This window comes from Mastomys coucha, unplaced genomic scaffold (genome assembly GCF_008632895.1).
Source record: "Mastomys coucha isolate ucsf_1 unplaced genomic scaffold, UCSF_Mcou_1 pScaffold4, whole genome shotgun sequence".
NCBI classification, from domain to species: Eukaryota; Metazoa; Chordata; class Mammalia; order Rodentia; family Muridae; genus Mastomys; species Mastomys coucha.
This window is the reverse complement of record NW_022196910.1, coordinates 2,373,400-2,398,235: the sequence shown is the minus strand read 5'-3', so window position 1 is coordinate 2,398,235 and position 24,836 is coordinate 2,373,400. Positions and strand designations below refer to the sequence as shown.

Genomic DNA, 24,836 nt, shown 5'->3' with positions numbered 1-24,836 from the left:
GTGCGTGTTTGTGTGTGTCTCTGTGTATGTGTTTGTGTATGTGTCTCTGTGTATATCTGTATGTGTGTCTGTGTCTATGTATGTGTCTCTGTATGTGTGTGTCTGTGTGTGCATGTACATGAGTGCTATGCATGTGACGCTGGTGCCAGAAGCCAGAAGATGACATTGGATCCTCTAGGGCTGGAGTTACCCATACTGTGCATTGCCATGTGGGTGTGAGAATCGAACCCCGGGTCCTCTGATTAGAGCAGCTAGTGCTCTAATCACAGAACCTTCTCCCAGCTTCCTAAAAGCATTTTTTAGTTACATTTTATTTGTGTGTGTGGAATGGCATGCATGACATAGTCCTTGAGCAGAAGTTAGAGGACAGTTTTCAAGGGTCTCTTTTCTGTGGGTCCTGGGGCTCGAACTCATGTTGCCAGGCTTGACAGCAAGCTCCTTTATCCACTGAGCCCTCTCCTTGGTCCTAAAAGTGTTTTTTAGTATGAATTGAACTTCTGGACTGGAAGTCTAAAAAAATCTCTAAATCTGAATCTCTTTTTCTCCCCACCCTCCTTGAGATGGGTTAGCCTGGGACACACACATGCACATCCTCTAACTCCTCAGCCTCCTGAGTTCTAGGGAACCAGGGTGTGTCTCAAAGCAGGATTACAATCAGAAACTTGGGTCCTGCAGGGATGGCTCAGGGGTTAAGGTCTTCCAGAGGACCTGGGTTCAGTTTCCCAGCCCCGACTTTAGGTAGCTCATTTCCCTGCAGCCTTGGTTCCACCAGATCCAGTCAGCGCCTCAGCCAGCTAGCAGCTGTACACACGTGGTGAATATACGATCACACAGGCACACAAGAAAACGTAAGAAAGTGTACTGCATTTTAAGTGGAACATTTTACACCTGGCCCTGTGGCGGTCCCTCCTGAAGCAGGTTGAGTATGCTGCAGCATGAAATACTTCTGGGCTGAGGCTCCTTGGATAGGCCACTCTCCTGGCATCACATGACCCTGGGCTCCATCCCCAGTACCACAGTAAGCAGGCATGGGGACACAGGCAGGAGGGTCAGGACCCTGCAGCAGAGAAAAGGTGGCTTTCTGTATACACCTGAATCAAATGCATTTTGTGTTGAGGCTTGATCCCTTCCACTTCCCACAAAGGGACATTAGCCTACATATTGATGCAGTGTATTCGACAGAACCTGTACCTGCCCTCCAGCCGCAGTTCTCCACCCCACAGCCTCTCACAGGAGTCGCCTAAGACCCTGGGAAAACACAGATATTCACATGACGATTGCAATTAGTGATAAAATTACAGTTATGAAGTAGCAATAATTTTATGGCTGGGGTCACCTAACCCTCACCCAACATGAGGGACCGTGTTAAAGTGTTACAATAGTAGGAAGGTTGAGAACCACTGCTCTAGAACACCCTATTACTCCAAAACGAAGCCCACCCGGCAGCAGTCACTCCAGTCTCCGGATCGAGTCCCACACTGTGTGGCTTTGCCGTAGCTCTGTGTCGCAAGTGACGTAGGCCGTGCTCTTTTTGTAATTTTCCTTTTGCCTTTTTGTTGTTGTTTTGGTTTTTGGTTTTTTGTTTTTTGAGACAGGGTTTCTCTGTGTAGCCCTGGCTGTCCTGGAACTCACTCTGTAGACCAGGCTGGCCTCCAACTCAGAAATCCTCCTGCCTCTGCCTTCCAAGTGCTGGGATTAAGGGTGTGCACCATCACTACCCCGCGCTCTTTTTGTTATGGGATACAAAAAATAATGAAGTGGTGCGTGAGTCGGGGTGGTTAAGGCTAAGAAGTGTTTGAGACTGAGAATTAAGATCGTCCAGGGTGGCCTGCCTGGGTGAGGAGATCTGGGGGAGACTGCACCAAGTGGCAGAATGGCAAGTACCAAGGTCCTGGGGACACAGCAGGCCCCAGATGTTTGAGGATCGCTACTGGAAGTGTTATGGGGGGTGCATCTGTGGAAACTGATCTCTGCATTAGAATATGCCCGAGTTTTCATTCACCTGAGGGGATCCTGGGCAGGGTCCAGCTTCTCATCCAATCACAGGTTGGTGGCCAAAGCCTCCATTCCCCTGGCATGGGCCTTCCCCTCGGAGAGATGACTTTCCTCCAGCCTGAGGGAGGCTACATGTAGTGCTGGGTCCGGATATTAGGAACCCTGGAGGGCTCCCTGGGGGAAGAGGCTGTGCCTAGCTTAGCTTGGGGATGGAAAGGCTGGAGCTGATGAGCAGAAGGGAAAGCCAGCCTGAGGGGTAGGGTTAGGTTAGGGTTTAGAGTCAGCTGAAACACACCTGGGGGGGTGGTGTCTGAAGCTGTCAAATACTAAGAGCCCAGGAGACACAGGGTACTCCTAGAGAGGGGACGCCAGACAGGTGGATCGGGCAGCCCCATGCTGAAGGCCTCAGTGGGGGAAGGGCTGCCCTGTGAGTCCCCACTCATCCTCCCCCACCCTCCCCGTCACCACCCCCTCCCCTCCGGGCCAAGGTTACCATCAGCACTTTCCTTTCATTTAGCTGCAGGAATGTTCTGGGCGCTGGGCTCCATGCCTGACCAGCTTGATCCCTCTCATTGCTGTCCTGCTGGACACTGGAGCTGCCCAGGCTGTGGAAAGAGAAGCGTGGTCAACACCCCCCGTGCCCCTCCCCCACCCCATCCCTGCCAGGGCCGCCCTGTCCGCTGATTGACCTTGGGCCTGTTGCATAACCTCTCTGGGCCTTGCAAAAACAAAACTGGAAGCCAAGGCTTGGGCTGGGCTGTCGCTGGCTTCCCATTATCTCATCTGGAGCTGAATTATCTCAGGAGCTGGGAGATGAGGCCCTTCCTGGTCTTCAGCCGCCCACACAAAGCAGCCAAGAAGCCCAGATCCCCCACTAGGTGCCTGAAAATAATCCCCAGAAGGTGCGACTCCTTGAGTGGCAGGCTGAGAGGGCATGGGGTGCTCCGAGTGGTGCCCACTGTCCCCATCTCCAGAGGCACCAGGATAGGCTCAGAGACCACAAGTCACTTGTCTGGGGACACACAGCCAGCAGTGGGCCGCCCATCTCACTAAAATGAAACGTCAGCTTCTCCATGCTTATGCAAGACCTTTGTAGATACAGCCTCTATTTGGGGTTTCCCAGCCCCTTCCCGAGTCCACGGGGGTTTCTCTCAGTGTGTATGTAGCCCAGGCTGGCTTCAAGTTTACTGAAAGTCACCTTCCTTAGCTTCCCAAGCACAGGGATGACAGGCATCGGCCACTAGCCCTGCTCTATTTGCGCACACACACATAGAAAATAAAAGCATTTGTTTTGTTTTTTGAGACAATGTTTCTCTGTCTCAGGACTCGCTCTGTAGACCAGGCTGGCTTCTAAAGAACTCAGAGGTTTGCCTGCCTCTGGAGTGCTGGGATTAAAGGCTTTTGCCACTATGGCCCCGCTTATTTTTATTTTTTTGGAGATAGAGTCCCACATAGCCCAGGCTGCCCCCAAGCTCACTCTGTAACTAGGGATGACCTTGGACTCATTCCCCAAACCCCACCCTCCTGAGTGCTGGGATGACCCAGGCCTCTTACATGTTTGGAGCAGCTCCCACAGTCGCCACCTCAGCCCCAAAGTCTCTTTTCACTCTGTGTTTTGATACCGAGTCTCACCAAGTCTTTCAGGCTGGCTTTGAACTCACTATCCTGCCTCAGTATCTCTCTTGCTGAATGCACAGGCTGGGCTTCTAGATGTGATCTGGGCTTAATGATTTGCATATGTCTTCCCTCTTAACCTTCATTGCCTGGTCCAGACCCTTTCTAGGGAGATGCGTGGGCACACCAAAAACCAAAATAGGAGAAAAACGCCCTCTCCCCGCCTCCCTCAAAGCTAGTGGAAGTCTCGCAGCCCCCCAGCACTGGGCCGGGGGTGGATGCTCAGCGCAGGCCCCACCTCCACACTCGGGGCCTCGCGTTGCCATGGGGACAGCGAGGTTGCCAGGGCGACCGCCTCCCGCGGGCCCGCCATCCATCATGGCAGTGGCGCGCTGGGGGGGGTGGTGCGGGGGGGGGGCACTGGAAGGGCTCAGCTGCGCGCCTGTCCTTGTGACCACGCGGGAACAATATGGAGAAGGAAGGGACGGAGGGATGGAAGTTGCCTTCTTGGGACGACTGAGAACATTGTCTCTATGTCGGCTGGCTATGACCGCCTGACTTTCATCAGGCTCTGGACTGGGGACAGGCCGACCAGCGGAGGACACTGACGGCTTTGTTGTCTCACCCGGCTACACAGCTGTCCCTGTGTCCGGCCTGTGACCACCTGACTCTGGTGGGGGAAATTGCACACTGGGTGGGTAGTTCAGCGTGGCCCATTTTTCCCAAGGGTCTTTAAGCTTTTCGGTTTTTAAACAATCTCTTATGTATAGCTCTAGCTGGCTGGGAACTCACTAAGTACCCGGCTGCTGCCTCCCGGGTGCTGGGATTAGAGATGTAAATGCACCACCACTCGGGCCCTGGGTGGCTTGGCCTGTGGAGTGGGACTTCTCACCTCGGCACTCTTCCTAGAAGGACAAAGGAGGCTGTGCTGAGTGACCTGTCTGCACAGCAGCCTCTCTGTGTCTAGCCCCTCTGCACACTGCATTCCGCCTTGAACTCAGAGAACTCAGCAGACCGCTCGCAGGAAGTGCAAAGAGGGGCTTGGGTGTGGGACGGCCAGAGACAGGGTCGGGACACAAGCAGGGAGATATGGATTGGGCCACACCAGACCCGGGCTTCTCACGGGGATGATGTGAGTGACGGAGAGAGGCAGGGTTTGATTATTGCCATGAGAAGGTAGTTTGGGCTGTTGGATATAGAGAGGTTGCTGGGAGGCAGAGAAGTGGGAGGGGACAGTAAAAGCCTGGCTTGAGCAGGGACATGTGGGGCTGTAAGGAAATAAGAAGTGGGCCTCATAGGAAGACTGCTCCCATGGATCCTGAAAGGTCCTCAAAGCCAAGCTGGGTCCAGCCTTTCTCGAAACCCACTGTGGAAGCCAGCCTCACTAGAAAAAAAGGGAGAGAGGAAAGCCGAAGCTAATCCAGGTGACTCAGGATTTAGAAGACTGAGGCAGGAGGATTGCACGTTTCAGACTAGCATGGGCAGCTCCATGAGACCCTATCCCTCCTCGTTAGATGAGGGGCACTGTTCTTCAGTTGGTAGTGTTGCCTATACACTAGGACCTGAGTTCAACCCCAGCACCCATGTTAAAGCCAGGTATGGCCGTGTGGTGGCCTGTGCTTGTCACCCCAGTAATGGGGGTGTGGACGACAGGTGGCTAGCCAGCCTAAGCTAATCTGGGAGCTCAACCCAGGTGGTGACTGAGGAATAACACCCAAGATCGGCCTCTTGCTTCCACACCTATATGTCTACGTGTGTACAAATGTGCACGCACACAGAGTAAGAATTAGGGCTGGGGGTGTGGTCAGAGATTGGGTCCCCGCCTAGAATCCCTCAGTGATGAGCTGGGGGCGTGGTCAGGTGTAGAGACTCTGCTTATCAGGTAAAAGTCCCTGGATTCCATTCCCAGGCCTGTTAAAATAGATAAATCAGTGTGGACTCACTCTACCAGGCCCCAGGGAGGTACTGAAAGGGAAGGTGCTTCCTGCCAGGAAGGGAGCAGCTGTCCAGGGTCACCTGTCAGGGCGTGGGAGCCAGGTCACTTCACAGGCCTTAGTGAGGTCAGGAAACTAAACCCAAGAATTGGGGGTGGGGAGATGTTGCTGGCTCCAGGTTGTCTGGATGGACTGGGTGGAGGCAACTGACCGGTGGGGGCTGCAGGACCTCGTCCCTGATCCTAGGCCAGCTCAGAGGTAGATGCGTCTCCTGCTCCTGAGTTGCAGAGATGGGGGAACTGAGGCCCAGAGAGGTACAGAGAAGCCTTATGCAGGGGTTCTGGGAAGCCTCACTCCAGGCCAAGGGTGTTGAACATGGCTGTAATTTCAGTCTATGGCGATAAGGCATGGGGGAGCCTGGGGGTGGTGTCTGAGCCTAACCCTTTTGGCCAGCTGTCTCAAGAACAAGGTGGAGATGATCTTGGCTTTGCGGGCGCCTTGCTGCATGTTCTGGGGAAAACTCACTCTCTCTGCGATCTTGGGCTGCTTTGACATCCTACCATTCCGTCATTTACTTTACAGGGTCAAGTGGTCGATGGGGGACGAGGGCCCTCGATCCTCCCTAAGCCTGATTTGGTTGAGGGGAAGGTCCCTGGGGATCATTTTGACATGTCCTCTAGTCTGTCCTCAGAGGTGACACCCCTCTTGAATTTTGCTGCCTGCTGAACTCCTTTGTATTCTTCGTGGCCCAAACCTAATGCCCCCTTTTCCTATATCCAAACCAGGTATCTAGGCAGAGCCACTGAGAGAGCCAGGGAGGGGCCTACTTGATAGGGAATCTAGGGCTAGGGGGACGTCCTGCATTGGCTACACAGTAAAGGATCTGACTTTGTCTCCTATTTGCAGGGTCCTGGCAACAGACACTGCGTCCCAGCAGGAGCGGCTTCAAGCCATCGCTGTGAGTTCCTCCCATTTTGGTCCTGGGGTCATGAGCAGGGTGGGCCGGATGAGGCTTCAGGATTCTGGATGCACAGTCTAGGCTTCATTCAGAACTTGGATGCAGCTAGCAGAGAGTTATCTAGGGTTCCCAGAAATGAAAATAGAGGCCCTCTTGTTTTCATGTGACCTTTGGTCTCCATGGGGGACAGGTGGGGAAACTGAGACCGGCGTTTGTCACAACCCAGGTTCACAGTCTGCAAGTGCTCCCATGTCTGGGTTGCCTGGCTGGGTTGGGTACGGTTCACAGGGGTGGTTGTGGTCCTGGGGACCTGGGCTGTCTTGACCTAGTGTGCACCCATAGGAGAAGCGTAGGAAGCAGGCAGAGATTGAGAGCAAGCGGAGACAACTGGAGGATGACCGAAGACAGCTACAGTACCTGAAGGTAGGGTCGTGGTGAAGGGAGGGAGGCTTGGGTGGGATCTGTGGGAAGGCCTATGGGCATGGCGTTGTGTGGAACCTGTGAGCAGGGTCGATGGGCAGGCCTGTGGGCGTGGCCTTGTGTAGAGACTGTGGGAGGGGCATGAGGGTGGGGCTTGGGGCGGGACCTGGAGGGATACTTTGGGTTCCAGGTCTATTTGAGCCCCGGGTCTTTGAGATGGACCCAGACCTATGCGGACTGTTTCTCTCAGGTGGGCCTGTGAAGTTCTGTGTGGGGCCTGTGTGGTACTAATGGCATGTGTGACCTTGGGATGGGGCTAAGGTCACTGTAACCTCAGTTATGACCTCCAGCCTGATCCGGACTGGCCTCAACCCTGACAATGACCCCCATTCATAACTCTGATCTTGACCTCAGTCCCAATTCTAACCTTGACCTACCCAACCATAACTGTACCTCAGTTCTGAGTCCCTTCCCTGCCATCTTAGTCCAAGGCACTGCGGGAACGCTGGCTGCTGGAGGGCACACCATCCTCGGCTTCAGAGGGCGATGAGGACATGAGGAAGCAGATGCAGGAGGATGAACAGAAAGCCCGGGGCCTGGAGGAGTCCATCACCAGGTGAGCGTTAGGGGAAGGGGGCCTGTCCAGGTGACAGGGTCTGAGGACACTTCTGGGGACCCCCATCAGGAATGGGCAGGTGTCACAGTGTGGACCCTAGCCTCCAGCTACAACCAGTGTGGACTGTGAGGCAGAGCTCGTCTTGGGCTTCCTGCTCTGTGACATCCCTACACAGGAGCAGGTGTGAGCCCCAGACACACAGAAGTCCCGAGGGAAGGGAGGTACCGTCGTCAGCCTCCCTGAGGGCTTCCTGGCGCCAACCCCGCTGGCCTTTGGAGCTCTAATAGAGACCACAGAGGCAGCTGGACTTACAGGAAGCTGTAGAGGGGACAGGACAGAGAGAAGAGCCTTCCCGTGGGGGGCTGGAACAAAACACAAGTGTTTCCGACAGGCAGGGCTGGTAGGGGTCTGGCTTGGAGAAGAGAGGTCAGCATAGCAGGAAATGACTCACTTCTACAGTGCCTGCAAGCAAGGAAAGGACCCCATGTGAGGGTCCTTTCAGCCTGGCCATGAGGAGCCCCGAGGCCCTGCCTATGGGGTTGACCAGGATTTCCCTGTCCAGGTGGAGCCGTTAAAGATAACATCTGGGGTTCTGCTTGTGAAAGCTAAGCGCAACCAACGGCCTCAGGGGCTTCAGTTTTCCTTCCTGTGAACCCCTCAGGGATCCCATGGTGTTTTCTGAGGTTTTGTTTTGGGTTTTGCTTTGCTGGTAGAACTAAGGACTTCAGCCAGGCCCAGGCTCTCCACTGACCAGGTCCTTAGCCCCTCATTGGAGGGTTCTAAAGAGGGGCGCCACCCTGACCATGCCCACAGCCTAGGCCTAGGCTCACACTGACCAGGTCCCAGCCCCTCATTGGAGGATTCTAAAGAGGGGTGCCACCCTGACCATGCCCACAGCCCTCTCTCTGACTCCATCTTTTAAAATTCTTAAGTATATATATATTTTAATTTATTTTACTTTATATGAGTACACTGTATCCATCTTCAGACACACCAGAAGAGGGCATCAGATCCCATTACAGATGGCTGTGAGCCACCATGTGGTTGCTGGGAATTGAACTCAGGACCTCTAGAAAAGTAGTCAGTGCTCTTAACCACTGAGCCATCTCTCCAGCCCGTCTTTCTTCCTTCTTTCTTTCCTTCCTTCCCTCCCTCCCTCCTTTCCTTTCCCTCTCTCCCTCCCTCCCTCCCTCCCTCTCTCTCTCTCTCTCTCTTTCTTTCTTTCTTTCTTTCTTTCTTTCTTCCTTGTTATTTTTGAACCAGGATCTCTATAGCTCAGACTGACCTAAGACTGGCTTGCTTTCCTCTTACAGCATCCGGCCTCGCATTGGGCACACTACCGTTGCCTGGCTCTGCCCTAGTTGTTTTTTGGGGGGGTTGTCTGTACTGAAGTCTTCTGATGCTTGTGACAGTGACACATATTTTTTTCATTGTCCCTACAATGCTAACACTTCCTGTCAATTGTGAGTGGGAAAACAGAAGGGAGTTTCTTTGAAGCAGACGCAGCCCTGGGTGGATCTCAGCCCTGCTGTTTGCAGCCTGAGTGACTCGTAGGCTGACCAGGGCTGCACAGCAAGGCTTTAGGGTAAAACACCAAAATGTAGGCTGGGCGGGACGGCTCAGTGGGCAGAGTGCTCGCTGCCGAGCTTGACAGCCTGAGTTCCATCCCCAGAACTCACGTGGTGCCGTCCCTGCACTGTAGCCTGTGTGCACACACACAGACACTATGTGGTAATAAGTAAATGTAAGAAAGACAGAAAACTAAGTTAGAGCTGAGCATTGTGGGGCCCACCTGTCACCCCAGCACTCTGGAGGCGGAGGCCGGAGGATCTCTCAGGTCAAGGCCAGCCTGGTCTGCTTAGTGAGTACTAGGACAGCCAGGGCTATAAAAAAGAAATCCTGTCTTGGGGAAAGAAAAACAAAAACAAAAACAAACTGAATTTGCAGAGCCCTGTGTGTGCCTCTCACCCTCCACAGGCTCGAGAAAGAAATTGATGTTCTGGAGTTTGGAGAGTCGGCCCCAGCTGCCCCCAGCCCAGGCCGGCCCCCGTCTGCAAGCCCAGTCAAGGAGGAGCAGAAGTCTGAAACCTTGGTGAACGCTCAGCAGGTGAGAGACTCCCGAAGAGGTGGTCCGAGCAGCACCAACCCCTTCCTCACTGCATGGCAACGGAGACTGTGTAACCTGAGAGGAGTTGCTTGACCTTTCTGAGCTTTAGTTTCCTGTATGTGGAGGCAACTTCTGTGCCTGTTGGTGACTACAGTCTGATGACTTAGTGGACCCCACCCTCAGACTTTCCTTTGCTTTTTTTTTTTTTTTTAATGGTTTTTCGAGACAGGGTTTCTCTCTGGGTATAGCCCTGGCTGTCCTGGAATTCACTCTGTAGACCAGGCTGGCCTCGAACTCAGAAATCCGCCTGCCTCTGCCTCCCAAGTGCTGGGATTAAAGGGGTGCGCCACCACTGCCCAGCTTAATTCTCAGTTTCTTTCTTGTTTTCTTTTTTTTGGTGGGAGTATTGTGTATTGAACCTGGGACCTGAGGCATGTTAGTCAACCCCTAATTACTGATCCACATCTTAGCCTAATAAAAAAAAATTAACCTAATATTCTTTTTTTTTTTCTTTTTTTGTCTTTTGAGACAGGATTTCTCTGTGTAGCCCTGGATGCCTAGAACTTGCTCTGTACACTAGGCTGGCCTTGAAGTATTCTTACTTTTAATTACTTATTTATTTATACTATTACGGGGCACGTACACATACTACACAGGCAGAGGACCCCTTACGGTCAGTTCTACCTTTTCAACCTTTATGTGGGTCCCAGAGATTGAACTGGAGTCTTCAGGTTTGATGGCAAGTACCTTTGCCCCGTGAGCCACCATCTTGCTGACCTAAGTTTTGGATCTTTTGAGATGGAATCTCACTGTATACAGGCTAGCTCGGGCTGGCATAGAACTCAGGCCCTTCCTGTACCAACATCATCAAGCCTGTGCTGCCACATCCAGTTGTTCATGCTGCTTTTTATGTATATGTGTGGGTGTGCATGTGCGTATGCATCTGTGTTCATATGTGGGTCTGTGTACGTGAAATCTATGTGTACCACATAGGTACATATGTGTGCAGAGGACACAGGTTGACATGATGTGTCTGCCTCAGTTGATCTCCACATTATTATTATTTATTTGAAATATTGGGGCTGGAGAGATAGATGGCTCATCGGTTAAGAGCACCGACTACTCTTCTGAAGATCCTGAGTTCAAATCCCAGCAACCACGTGGTGGCTCACAGCCATCCATAATGAGATCTGGTGCCCTCTTCTGGAATGTCTGAAGACAGCTACAGTGTACTTACGTATAATCTTTACCTCTGCCTCTGGATTAAAGGCATACACCACCATGCCTGACTTTAAAGGATTTATTTTTAAAGCCAGGCAGTGGTGGCTCAGGCCTTTAATCCCAGCACTTGGGAGGCAGAGGCAGGTGGATTTCTGAGTTTGAGGCCAGCCTGGTCTACAGAGTGAGTTCCAGGACAGCCAGGGCTACACAGAGAAACCCTGTCTCAAAAAAAAAAAAGATTTATTTTAAATTATGTGTTTATATGTGTGTCTCTGTGTGTGCACATGAGTGCAGTAACCACAATGGCCAAAAGGGAGCGTCAGACCCCCCCTGGAACTGGAGTTACAGGTGATTGTGAGCTGCCCTCTGAGTCTGTGAGTCCTCTGTGGAAGCAGCCAGGGCTCTTAGGCTGTGAGCCATCTCTCCAGCCTCACCCAACTTCTTTATTTCATTTTTGAGACAAGTTCTTCTGCTAACCCTGTTCAGCAGTCCTGAGGATCCTCCTGTCTCTGCCTTCCCGTGTGGGTTTTGCAGGCAAGGGTGCGGGGACCAGAGCTCAGACCCTGCTGCTTGTCTCGCGGCCCTGTTGATGCTGTGTGTTATTCAACATGTCCCATGTACATGCCCATGAACTAAATAAACACAGTGTACATACCTTTCTGGTGGGAATAATTTCCCCATCCTTAGCCAGGACCCCGCTTCTCCAGTCATAATTATAATAAGCAATATGGTTTGTGTTTAGTTTTGTTTTTTTGTTTTTTTTTTTTGAGGCAGCATCTCACTATTTAGATGAGGTTAGCCTCAAACCCACTGGGATCCTGCTGCCTCTGCCTCCTGAGCTCTGGGATTAAAGGTTTAAGATGCCACACCTGCCCATAAATAGTTTTAAACACCTCCCTGTGATGGAGGAAGGACCAAACCCAAGGCCAGAGAGGTTAAGGGTCTGACTCCAGGCCACACAGCTGACAGGAGATCTGTAGGCGCTGTGGATACTGGAAAAGTGCTCTGCTACTGCTAGGGAGAGCTAGGCTAGCCCTTGTCTGTTGAATGCTACCCTGGTTTTGGGGAGACCAAAATGTCGATCTGAGTGCTGGCCCCAGCCTCTTGGCTCATGAGCACTGTCAGCTGAGAAGGGGACCAGTTCTCAGGCAATCGCTGGGCACTGGGAGGCCCACCCTTCCCCCAGGGTCATGAGGAGTGTGAGCAGACTTCCCAGAGGATTTGAGTTTTGAGGATTGAACAGGAATTCTCCAAGCACAAATTGACAGCTTTTGCTGGAGACCCCACTAAAGGCTAATCCTGCCTTCCAAGGCTGTCAGACTGACAGCCTCATTTTCCAGCCTAGAATGGAGCTTAGGGCTGTGGAAGAGACTGAGTGCACAGTTCTAATCCTTTCCCTCTTTCTTACAGACTCCACTGGGCACCCCAAAAGGTAAGCTTCCAGCCAGGACATGCGGCCTCTGGCGCCCTCTGGTGGTGAGATGTGGGATGGCGGGTGAGGGTGAAGCGCTCTCAGTCAGCACACTTTATGGATCATGTTGAGGAGTGCCCTGACCAGCAGGTCCACATCCACTTTCTGTGCCATAGTGCTCAGCTGGCTGGCCTCTGGCTTAACATCTGTAAAACGTCACCCATGCCATCCCAGTGCTGAGGAAGCCACAGGGGAAGGAACCTGGACTCGCTGACAGGCCAGCTTAGCCTAATCAGTAAGCTTCAGGCAACGTGAGAAACAGGCAGGGTTGGGAGGTAGCTCAGTGGTCAGGCATACATGCTCCTCCAGAGGCCTGAGTGCAGTTCCCAGCACCCATGTCAGGCAGCTCGCAACCGACTGTTACTCCAGCTCCAGGGGACTTGATTCTATGAGCATTTGCATACATGTGCACACACACATACACCTAACTCAAATATAATACACTTAAGAAATACCCCGCAGGGCTGATGAGATGGCTCAGCGGGTAAGAGCACTGACTGCTCTTCCAAAGGTCCTGAGTTTGGATCCCAGCAACCACATGGTGGCTCACAACCACCCTTAATAAGATCTAACGCCCTCTTCTGGTGTCTGAAGACAAGTGAATTACACCAGAGCCAGTAGAGCCAGAGGGAGCGGGGCCGGCAGAGGTCCTGAGTTCAATTCCCACCAGCTACACACATGATAGCTCATGGCCATTTGTACAGCTACAGTGTACTCATACACATAAAATAAATAAAATAAATCTTTAAAAAATCTAATTCTAAAAATAAATAAATAAATAAATAATAAAAAAATAAAAAAGAAATACCCCCCAGAGAATGGCACAGGGTGTCAACTTTGGGCTTCTGTGTGCACATGCACACTTGTGTACATGCCCTCATGAATAAGTATCTCACACACATGTTAAAAAAAGAGAGAGAGACAGATTGCCAGGTAGTGGTGGCGCACACCTTTAATCCCAGCACTTGGGAGGCAGAGGCAGGCAGATTTCTGAGTTCGAGGCCAGCCTGGTCTACAGAGTGAGTTCCAGGACAGCCAGTCAAAACAAAACAAAATCAAAAAAAAAAAAAAGAAAAGAAAAACAAAAACAAACAAAAAAAGTCTCATGTAGCCCAGGCTAGCCTCAAACTTACTGTGGCTGAGGATGACCCTGAAGTCCTGATCTTCCTGCCCCTACCTCCCAATCACTGGAGCTGACAGTGCCAGTATGCTGGTCTCTGTAGTGCTGGGGATGCGACCAGGGATTCCTATGTGCCAGGCAAGCTCTGCCCACTGAGTCTGAGCCCAGCCCTATTATTTATTTTTATTTATTTATTTTTGAGGAAAGGTCTTTACATAGTCCTGGCTATCCCTCTGTAGACCAGGTTGGCCTTGAACTCAGAGACGCCTGCCTCTGCCTCCTGAGTGCCACCATGCCCATCTCAGCTCTGTTTTTTGAGATCACTTTTGAGCGTGTGTTTCTGCCCAGTACAGCTGGCATGGCTGTCAATAGATCCCTAGGACTCTCTGACCTGATTTGCTGTTAATTATTCATAGGGAGTGTCCTTAGTCTCGCTGTAGAATTAAAAATTAATAATTAAAAGAAAATCCACGCAGGGCTCTCAGGGGTTCTGTGAAAGTCATTTTGGGCTGAGTAATGAGGAGTCTGGGGCTGAGCTGGGCTAGCTGTGGGGTGAGGGGCCCTGGGTGTGCACAGTGCTGGAGGATGTAGCTGTGGTCTCTGGAGGACTGTGGCTGTGTTGGCGTCTGGAACCCAGGTGATGTCAGAGGTCTGAAGGATTTGAGGTGCAGGCGTGTTGGGGGTCTGAGGGCGCGGTTTCGTGTATTGAGACTCTCAGGGAATAGGAGAAAGTGTTGGGGGAGTCTAAAGGTGGGGTGCAGTTGCATGTGTTGGGGTCTGAAGTACAGATGAATGTGTTGGAAATCTACGGGTGTGGATGCATGTGTTGGCAGTCTGAGATGCAGTGTGTTGTGGTCCTGGGGGTGCAGGTGTAAGTGTTGAGGGCCTGGGATCCAGGTGTATGTGTTGGGGGTCTGGGGTTCCAGTCCGTGTTCTGGTTGTTTAGGCCATATGCAGATCTGGCCATGTCTGTGGACCAGGTATATTGGGGTCTGGATTCATGCTCTTGTAGAGATGTTTGAGGGGGATCCTGCATTCTTGTCTCTGACTCCATCTCTTTCTCCACCCTTTGCCCCATGCAGAGAATCGCATGTCCACACCAGTGCGGAGTCCTGGGGGATCCACAATGATGAAAGCAGGTGAGTGACTCCGCCTCCCTACCCTGTGTCTAGCTATCATCTGAGGCTCTGTCTGAGTCCTGCAGGGTGAGAGGTTCACCTGGAGCTGCCCTTAGCGGGGTGTCTGGTGACCTCAGAGCCCCTTTGCTTTGCTGTGACTGGCCCAGGCTTCTCTGAGAAGATGGGCCCAGCATGGGGGCTCTAACCCAGTGCCCGTGGCTTTCATCCCTAACCTCAGCCTGGGGACCCAGAGGTGGCATACAGGCTGAACATGCTCCCACATGCCTGACCATGCTTGCATCACATCCTGCCTGCCTGCTCCAGGGGTTCCAGCATCACACTGACCTCACGTAGGACCTGACATGTTCTGTACCCAAAACCTAGAAAAACAAGGGGTTAATGAGTACTCTAAGCGGTGGTGGGTCGGTGGTGGCGCACACCTTTAGTCCCAGCACTTGGGAGTCAGAGGCAGGTGGATTTCTGAGTTCAAGGCCAGCCTGGTCTACAGAGTGAGTTCCAGGACAGCCAAGGCTACACAGAGAAACCCTGTCTCGAAAAACCAAACAATGAGTACTCTATTAGAGCACCCCAGAGCAAGCAGAACAGCAGGAGGCCTAGAATTTCTCAACGAGGTGCAAGCTCAGAAGGCCCAGGGGATACTCCGTAATTCAGAAGGTGCTGTCAGTAGTAACACCGGGTGTGGTTCCCACCCCCATCTGTTCATGTAGAGAGCTCACACATCCTGCCCAGTGGAGCGGGCAGCCTTATAAGTAGGTATGGAGGTACAGAGTCAAATAATTAACTTACAGTCAGTTATTCATTCAACAAACGCATATGAAGCCAGATGTGAAAGAGGAGGAGTTGGTATTCTGGCAGGTTCGAGGGGCTGTTCAGTTAACCATGCTGGGAAAAGGAAAGAGGGCAATGGGAAGTGGCTCTCAGGGTCCTCGAGCCTTGTAGGACAGCCTTGGGAAGAGCAGGGATACCCACTCAGCCATGTGCTTACAAGTGACCTCTGGTAGCTGCACAGAGAACAGATCAGGACCGAAGAGACCACTGGGCCAGAGAGCCATGCCAGGTCCCAGCCTGGGTTGTGGGGTACTGTGTGGGTCAGCAGTAGAAAGTTCCAGATGTTTCTGGAGGTGACCGTGAAGGGGCCCAGCCAGTGGGGATGGATAACAGGCTGATATGAAGTCCTGGGAACTCAGCTCGATTCAGTGTGAGGGCTGATGTGGCCACTAGGGTTTGGCACCTCTCAGAGCACCATGAAGAGGTTTCTGGGGAGGAACATGGTCAGTGCCTGGGCAGCTGCTGTGAAAATTCATCTCACTGGGCATGGCGGCCACACCTTTAATTCCAGCATGCAGGAGGCAGAGACAGGTAGAGCTCTGGGAGTTCAGAAGAGTCTGGTGACTCAGCAGGACTCAGTGGGCATAGATGGAAGGACATGGGGTCCTGGGGTGGGACATTAGCATGGGCTACAGGTTCTGAGCAGAATGCATACTTGAACCCTTGTCCTCCAGAGCTACGGAAGGCTCTGGAGTGGGGAGGGCTGCATCTGGCAGGGGTGCTCAGCGTCCCCCGCGTGACTTCCATCTCTGCTTGGCCCTACTGCTACCTTTCTTCCCTGGCTTGGCCGCAGCCCGGCGGGGGGCACCTGAGGGCAGATGGGTCGTGGGGTAACCCCATGCCTCTCGTATCAGCCATGTACTCGGTGGAGATCACGGTGGAGAAGGACAAGGTGACCGGGGAGACCAGGGTGCTGTCCAGCACCACATTGCTCCCCCGGGACCCACTCCCTCAGGGCGTGAAAGTCTACGAGGACGAAACGAAAGGTATGAGAAGCCCATGCCTGCTGCAAGGGCACCCAGCAGAGCCAAGATTGCCCCACCCAGCCCTGTCTCCTGGCCTGGTCAGTCTTTCAGAACCTGGGCTGTGGGCTGAGCACTGAGGTGAAATATAGAGGCAGGTTCAGCCATTGTAAAACTCTTGTCTGCCACTCAAAGTTGAAGTGAGGAGGGATCTTCTCAGAGGCCCCCCGGTCGCATAGCCAAGAGAAGGAAACAGCACCTGGCGGGAGCCACAGCTTGTGCAAAGGCCCTGAGGTGCGCAGAGGTGGACACTGAAAGAAGGGCTGTGGGGACTGGAGAGATGGTTCAGAGGTTAAGAGCACCGGGCAGTGGTGGTGCACGCCTTTTACTCCGCACTTGGAAGGCAGAGGCAGGTGGATTTCTGAGTTTAAGGCCAGCCTGGTCTACAGAGTCAGTTCCAGGACAGCCAGGGCTATGAAACCCTGTCTCGAAAAACCAAACAACAACAACAACAAAAGCACTGGCTGCTCTTCCAAAGATCCTGAGTTCAATTCCCAGCAACCACATGGTGGCTCATAACCATGTGTGATGAGATCTAGTGTCCTCTTCTGGCCTGCAGGCATACATGCAAGCAGTATGCTGTATACATAATAAATACATTTTTAAAAAAGGGGGAGGGGCTTTGAGCTGCAAGGGAGAAGGGACTGTGGCCCGAAATCGATGGATGGTGTAGGTAGAGGGATATTGCTGGTATAGAAGAGATCTAGTTTTATGTGTCTGTGATGCTGAGGACAAAAGGCAGAGCCCCCAGAGTGCTAGACAAAGGCTAACAACTAAGCCACTCCCCAATCCCTCACTGGGAGTTCTTAGCAGGGGCTCCACTCCTGACCATGCTCCCAGCCTCCCACTGGGGGATTCTAGGCGGGGCTCCACTCCTGACCACGCCCCCAGCCCCTCACTGGGGGATTCTAGATGAGAACTCCACCCCTGACCATACCCCCCAGCCCCTCACTGGGGGATTCTAGGCGGGGCTCCACCCCTGACCATGCTCCCAGCCCCCCACTGGGGGATTCTAGATGAGAGCTCCACCCCTGACCATACCCCCAGCCCCTCACTGGGGGATTCTAGGCGGGGCTCCACCCCTGACCACGCCCCCAGCCCCCTCACTGGGGGATCCTAGATTAGGGCTCCACCCCTGACCATGCCCCTAGCCCCTCACTGGGGGATTCTAGGTGGGGCTCCACCCTGACCACGCCCCCAGCCCCTCATTGGGGGATTCCTGATGAGGGCTCCACCCCTAAGCCTCCACCTCCATCTCACCCCCTGTGGGATTCTAAGTTGGTATTTCTAGCTTTCCTGGCTGGTTTTATAAGTGTTTACTGGACTGATCTGTGGGGAAGTGATGTTGAGGAAACTAGATACATCTAATCTGGGATATTTTTTAGCAGGAATCATAAAGTCAAATTGGTCCCCACCCCGTCCTTTATTTAAAGAAATAAATATATACCATTTAATTCTCCTTTTTACAGTTTGTGATTTATAAGGTTTGGTCCCTGGTGTATAGTAATTTTATATACTTTCAGAACATTGCATTACCCCAAAGGAAGCCCCCACCCTGATGAACTATCTCCCATCCCATTACACCCACAAATGAACACACACACACACACACACATACACGCACTCACACACACACTGTTTCAGGAGTGCACTGTTTCAGACAGTTCCTATCATGGAGATCCCCACTATGTGGCCTTTTGTGTCTGGTTTTCTCACTGAGCAAACATGGTGTCTTTAAGGTCCCTCCGTGCTATGGTGTGTGTCAGAGCGTGCAGAAGGACTGCTGTGTTTGTTTTAGTACTGGGCATGTTTCTGTGTGAACACATCCCTTATTGCGGGTGTAACTGGCGTGGGACTCGCTGGCCCCAATGGATGTGACTGTGAAGGACAGCAAGGCTCATATCCATTGCACTGAGCCACTCCCAAAGTGGCTCCACAGGGCTCCACCCTGGGCCATTCCACCCACCTCTGCACAGTCTCTCTGGGGACTCAGAACCAGCTAGACTGGACCCTGGTTGCTTGGTAACAGCAGGAGATCTGTTTCCGTGGAGACTGATGGCTTGGATTCTCATCTTAGGGGCCCAGACTCATGGGAGAGATTTGACCCCACCTTCTACACCTCCAGTGTCACCAAGAGGCCAGGCACAGGGACTCTCTTCCAGGGGTGGGAAGCTGACATCTGGGGGTGGCAGCCCTGACCCTTCATTGGATCCCGGGAACCACCCTGTCTGTGTCCCCTGCAGTCTAGGATCCCAGAGGAATTTGCAAAGCTGAGGTTCAGGTGTGCTCTGGGGCTGTAGACAGCTGTTCCCCTCCGTGAGGAGGCATTGTCCTTATTTAGTCCCCCATAACTCAGAAAGTGACAGCCAGGCCTGATAGTGCATACCTGTTGTCCCAGCACCCAGGACGCAGGGACTGGAGAGCGTGTCAGGCATCCTATCTCGGTCTCCTTGGGCACTGGAATGACAGATGTGTACCACAGGAGCTGGCTGTCAAGGTAGGTGCCTGCCTCAGCCGCTCAGCTCTGTCCCAGCACCGCCCTGCTAACACTCTCTGTGTGTCCCCACGCAGTGGTCCACGCCGTGGACGGCATCGCCGAGAACGGAATCCAGCCTCTAAGTTCTTCTGAGGTGGATGAACTCATTCACAAGGCCGATGAGGTCACACTGAGCGAGGCAGGGTCCACAGCTGGGCCAGCGGAGCCTCGGGGACTCGCAGAGGATGTCACCAGGACCACGCCATCCAGAAGGGAGATCACAGGAGTTGAGGCTCAACCAGGAGAGGCCACGTCAGGCCCACCAGGCATCCAGCCCGGTCAGGAGCCCCCGGTCACCATGGTCTTCATGGGTTATCAGAATGTGGAAGATGAAGCAGAGACCAAGAAGGTGCTGGGCCTGCAGGACACCATCAAGGCCGAACTGGTGGTGATCGAAGACGCGGCCACGCCCAGGGAGCCCGCGCCTCTCAATGGCAGCGCGGCTGAGCTCCCAGCCTCCAAGGAGGAGATCCAGGCGGGGACCACGACCACACCCAGCGACACCCAGGATCTTGACATGAAGAAGCCTCGCTGTAGATGTTGTTCTGTCATGTGAGCTGTCGGGGCACCCCAGTCCCCGGTCCCCATCCTGTGCTCCACACTCAAACCCAGCAGCCCGGCCCTCCCTGGCGCCTGCCCACCCTCACCCTCCGCCTCACAGGCCCCAGACACGTGTGTGGTCCCTATGCACCTCGAGTTGCGGGTGGGGGGTGCTCTGCCCGTCACTACACTCTACACTCACCCCAAACCTCTGAGCCGTGGGTCATCCCTTGGTGAGAGACAGGCCAACCCATATCAGCCCCCCTAAGAACGGGGATCCCCCTCCCAGTCCATGTCACAGCAGGTTTACACAGGCGGCTTACGCCCACCGAGGTCCCAGCCCGGTGTCCCCTTGCCGCCCCAGGCCAGCCTGTCTGTGCCTTATTGTTACTTTTGGGGAGTCTCTGAGGGGACCAGAAAGGGTCTCCCTGGCCAAGGCGCCAGCAGGTGGGGTGAGGCCACACGTCTTAGGGGACTCAAAGTCTTGAAGTCCTGGGGTGGAGGACGAGCACCTGTGGATTCCCTCCAGTACCTAGCGGAGCTCAAATCAGGAGAAGCCCTTCACCGGGAACAATCACCCACAAGATGGAGTCATTGTTGGTCAGCTAAGGCACTCCCTGTCCTGAGTCCCCACCCCTACCCCCACCACGCACACACTGGGCCCTTCTTCCTGGTGCTAATTTTGGACCTTTGGGGTCACCTCTGCCCTCTTCTCTAGTTGGCTTGGACCAGGGTCCTGGGTTTCTCACGTACCCCCATACTCCAGAAGTCAGTGGGTATGTCTGCCAGCGTAGCAAAGCCTAGCATCTCCAGGCAGGCTTAGGCTGCTCCACACACCTTGAGTGGGAGTAAGGGAACCCCCCCCATCTGCCACCTGGCTTGACGGGAGCCTGGCAGGGGGTCACCAACCTTTGGGCAGGCAGCAGTAGCCACTTTGGTCCCCAGAGGCACAACCCTGTACACAGGCACTGACTCAGCTTCAAAGGACCACGCCCAGTCTAGGTCCCTTTCCTTGGGATCCCAGCCTGGTGTACAGCAGGGTGCAGGGCCACCTGTGGGGCCCCGTCACTACCTGCAGCTACAGTAGGGGCTCAAGCAGAGGCCACGGGGTCTGTGTTCTGTCTGTCCTTCCCGTGGCGTGGAGGAGAGGCGCTCTTTCCTGAGGGTGAGCCATGGCCGTGGTCATGGTGCCCCTCCTCTTCCTCCTCCTTTGACTCTGCCTGAGTTCCTCAAGCCCTAAGCCTCGGCTGAAGTGCCCTTGCTGCCCCCTTCTGCTTTTGACGTGTGACGAGGCCCCACCCTTCACCCCCATGTTCTTGACTTTCCCAGAGAAACAAATTAAAAAAAAAAAAAAAAAAAGTGTGCAGAGCCAGGTTGCTGAAGTTCTTGGGTTTCACTTGGGCGGGAAGGGGTGCGGCCTCCTGGTGGTGGAACCATAAAAAGGCCAGGCCCTGCGGGCTCAAGAGAAACTTCTCCCCTGCGGCCACTGCAGCCCTCAAGGTGAGCTCCTCACTGGGCATTTTCTCCAGGACTCTGCTGCACCTGGACAGGTAAGGGACCACTGTGGCCAGCTACCACAAGGGCCACATCTGCCACACCCGTGTCCTTGGGCTGTGATGTTGGGAGTAGAGAGATCCTCACAGATACCCCACAAGTTCTGAGCTAGGGTCTGCAGAGTAGAGGAGGCCCCCTCTTTCTTTCTCTGCGGTTTTAGAGACGTGTTTCTCCTTTGGCCCCAGTTTCCCTAACTGTATAAAATAGCTGTCTAGGAGTCCTGTGTTCCCAACACTCTGAGTATTCCAGACTTGAGAAAGAAAGTCTATAACTCAAACTCGCAGTAATCTTCTAGCATCAGTTTTCTGAGGACTGAGACATCAGGTGTGTGGGCCCAGTTGGAGGCCCTTTCAGGACCCTGTTTCCCTGTGAAAGGTGATTGGTATGGTGGGGTGCCTATGATGTAGGGAGAGAGTCACTAATTCAAATCCCGCGGACCTGAGGGACTGGCTATGCTCCCGGGAACTGAAGGGTCTCTGGGAAGAGTGGCTACCTCAACCTGGCTTTGACTGTCTCCTCGGTGGTAGGTGAGGGGCACCACGTCTGTTAAGGACCCCTGGAGTCCAACTGGGGGACCGCTGACTGAAGGGAAAGACAGAGATTCAGAGGATGCCCACAAGCCAGCCCAGGGGAGGTCAGGAACCCCAGCACAATACTCGGAACCCAGAGGGCATGGGGGGTTGCACCTGACCTGTCCGACCAATGCTCATGGGCATTTTACCTATTTACTTTTGAGTTTTTGAGAGAGGTCTCACTCTGTAGCCAAAGTTGACCTCAAACTAATAGCAATCCCACTGCCTCAGCCTCCTGAGTGCAGGGATGCAGGCCTCTTTCTCTGTACCTGGCTTTGCTGGGTGTTTCTGAAGGCATCATTATTTCATATGAACTTTTCTGTGAATGTGACAGGGAGAACTCCCATTTCCTGGATAAGAAAGCTAGGGTCAGAGGGTCAGGCAGGATCCAGCTGGAAGCCCCACATACCCCTTATGGAGAGCAGCAATTTGAAATCTAGGCCCCAAGTTTCCTAATCCTGCTGTGGTCTCTGGGAACATCATGCACATCTGTCCTTCAGTCTACCTGGATCAAAGAGGGCATTGATTGAAAGAAGAGACAGCCAGGCAGTGGTGGCACACGCCTTTAATTCCAGCACTTGGGAGGCAGAGGCAGGAAGATTTCTGAGTTCGAGGCCAGCCTGGTCTACAGAGTGAGTTCCAGGACAGCCAGGGCTACACAGAGAACCCCTGTCTCGGGAAAAAAAAAAAGAGAGAGAGAGGGAGGGAGGAAGGAAGGAAGGAAGAAAAAAAGAAAGAAAAGACAGAGATTCGAAGGGGTCCCACAAGCTATCCCAGGCTTGGGATTCAGTCTCCTCGTTCCTCGGGGGTACACCCCTCCTCGATCAGCGTGACTGGGGAAGGTGGGAAGCCAGACAGAAGCTCAGTTCCGGCTCCGTAGGGCCAAAGCCTGCAGCGGGCACAGAGCCCGCCCTCGTCAGCCTAAGTATCGTTTTTCTGTCTTCTTTGGACTTTGTTTCCCATGTCCGGGTGGGGACGGAGAGGAGGGGCGCACCTGCTCCTGGGTGGGGCCTCCGTCTCCTTGGCAACATGTGTCCAGGGCGGAGCCCAGGGGCCTTTCCTGCAGAGGACAGAGCCTGAGGCTCGGTGGTGGCCTGGACACCTGGAGCTGGCAGGTGAGGCGGGGGTGGGGGGTGGAGGGTGAGGGGTGGGACACGCTGGGAGGCTGGAGCAGGGCAAGGTGAGGCACTCACAGAGGAGGGGGTCTGTTTACAGTGCGCCTACTGGCAGGGTTGGCTCACTACAGGGAGCTACAGGGAATCCCTGTCCCCATTTGTACCTCACACCACCCTTGGCCCTGGATGGGACCCATGTTGTCCACCTGGATCTCAGAATTTGCTCTGTCACCCGCTAAACCAAAAGAAACACTGGGCCCGGTGTGGGTAAGGCTTCCTTCCATTCTTACCCAGATGCCAGAACACCAAATCCTAGTTCACTGAGAAAGAGGCTGGAACCAAAGACACCCTCATGGGCAGAGATCTGTGAGGCCCCATGGATTCAGGACCCGATTTGAAGAAGCCAGCAGAGCCATGCCTGGCTGTTCAGGCTCAGGCTTGTCTAGGGTCCAGGGTCCAGGGTCAGAGGTAAGCCTTGACAGTTTTCTCCAGGGCCAGCTATGTAGGCCACAAGGCCCTAAGGGACAGGAGAGAGGACTCCTAAGGGCACCACCCTCCTAGGTGGTGGCCCCACCAAAGAGACTTTGCCCCGAGGGTAGGAGACCAGAGGAAGCAGGTGTACCCACAGGGACCATAAACCCAGTTTCAATAGGGAGTCACAGCCCCAGGGTGTGGCTGGGTAGAGCAGGCTTCTTGGGGCCTTCCCCAAGAAGTAGTAATTGAGGAGACATGGGCTTTGGAAAGCACTCCATCATCTCTGAGAAATTCCAGCTTCAATTGTCTGTGCCCAAGTTCCTTCAGGGCAGAGACAAAATTGGCCCCTTCTCCCTGGTTCTCATGAGCCCTGAAAAGGACATTAATGTTTGAGGTGATTGATGGACGGAGGACTAACAAACAAACGACCCTTGTCGGGAGATGAAGACCTTGAAGGGACCCTTTGTAGCCAACAGGGCTTCTTCAGACTGGCCCTTTAGGAGACCCAGAGACCCTGCTGGATGTGGAACTTCTGTGATCAGATCTACAGCCAGCAGGCACCTAGAGCTGAGTTAGGTTTTATTGTTTTCGTTATTATTACTGTTTTTGGTTTTTTGGAGTCAGGATCTCCCCATGTAGCCCTGGCTGGCCTAGAACCCACAGAGATCCTCCTGCCTCTGCATCCCACTAGGGGATAAAGGAGTGGGCCACAACACCCAGCAGAACTTTTTTTTTTTTTCTCGAGACAGGGTATCTCTGTGTAGCCCTGGCTGTCCTGGAACTCACTCTGTAGACCAGGCTGGCCTCCAACTCAGAAATCCACCTGCCTCTGCCTCCTAAGTGCTGGGATTAAAGGCGTGCGCCAGCACTGCCCGGCCAGAACTCAGTTTTATAGATCCTTGGCAAGGTTGTCTTGTCAGCCAAGCCCTTATCAGAGAGGGGCCCAGTGGCCTTGAATCCCGACCCAGAACTCCACCCTATGACCTGAATCACTGGAGAAGAATGAGAACCCCACCTATGGAGGGAAGATGCCCTTTCTCCAGAGGTCATGTCTGACTGTCCGACAAGGGCCATAAAATACCGTATACATACATATCAGTCAGCCTGCAAACATGGGTACACAGCAGCTCTGGGCTGGATGATGGGAGTCAGCTGGAAGGCCAGTGACTGAGCACCCAGGAACAGCAGGGCTCATTGAGCCAGTCTTGATTAATACTTGCTGTGTGCATTAGGATATCCACCCACACAGAACGAAATTCTCCCATTCTCAGGAGAACTGTGGAAGGGGAAGATCACCTTTCACAGCACCGCTAGCAGTGCTGGGAAAGCCCAGCCACTTAAGATACTCTGCTTCAAAATACAAAGAAGAATGGATAGGGACAGGGCTCAAGAGTAGAGACCCTGCCTAGAATCCCCCAGTGAGGGTCTGGGGGCATGATCAGGGGGTGGAGCCACTGCCTAGAATCCCCCAGTGAGGGGATGGGGGCGTGGCCATGGGTGGAGCCACTGCCTACAATCTCCCAGTGAGGGGTGGGGGCATGGTCAGGGGTGGAGCCACTGCCTAGAATCCCCCAGTGAGGGGATGGGGGCGTGGTCAGGG

General features: G+C 53.6%; 2 protein-coding genes and 1 long non-coding RNA gene across 5 annotated transcripts in view; 2 read left to right on the top strand and 1 right to left on the bottom strand.

Annotated features, from left to right (window-relative positions):
- The window catches only part of Palm (paralemmin), a 27,254-nt gene extending 6,374 nt beyond the window's left edge, over nt 1-20,880 (top strand). The window contains exons 2-9 of one of the 2 annotated variants that reach the window (XM_031349517.1): nt 6,450-6,501; nt 6,844-6,924; nt 7,407-7,537; nt 9,515-9,644; nt 12,276-12,297; nt 14,539-14,595; nt 16,278-16,409; nt 19,017-20,880. In XM_031349517.1, the coding sequence (XP_031205377.1) occupies nt 6,450-6,501; nt 6,844-6,924; nt 7,407-7,537; nt 9,515-9,644; nt 12,276-12,297; nt 14,539-14,595; nt 16,278-16,409; nt 19,017-19,537 (1,126 nt within the window). In that variant the 3' untranslated portion in view covers nt 19,538-20,880. The remainder of the gene's footprint in view (nt 1-6,449; nt 6,502-6,843; nt 6,925-7,406; nt 7,538-9,514; nt 9,645-12,275; nt 12,298-14,538; nt 14,596-16,277; nt 16,410-19,016) is intronic. The other variant, XM_031349519.1, reaches the window with a different exon arrangement.
- Nucleotides 847-3,899, bottom strand: LOC116075982. Of its 2 annotated transcripts, XR_004112769.1 has the most exons (5): nt 3,550-3,899; nt 2,489-2,600; nt 2,003-2,244; nt 1,192-1,248; nt 847-1,057 (listed from the first exon to the last, which is right to left on the bottom strand). It is a non-coding gene; the product is annotated as an uncharacterized LOC116075982 (long non-coding RNA). The 2 variants fall into 2 exon arrangements; XR_004112768.1 differs by lacking the exons at nt 2,489-2,600; nt 3,550-3,899 and having other exon boundaries at nt 2,003-2,452.
- Nucleotides 20,881-22,702: 1,822 nt separating the features above from the next.
- Misp (mitotic spindle positioning) overlaps nt 22,703-24,836 on the top strand; it is an 8,164-nt gene continuing 6,030 nt past the window's right edge. The window contains exon 1 of the mRNA XM_031349515.1: nt 22,703-22,762. The gene's annotated coding sequence lies outside the window, so the exon portion shown is untranslated. The remainder of the gene's footprint in view (nt 22,763-24,836) is intronic.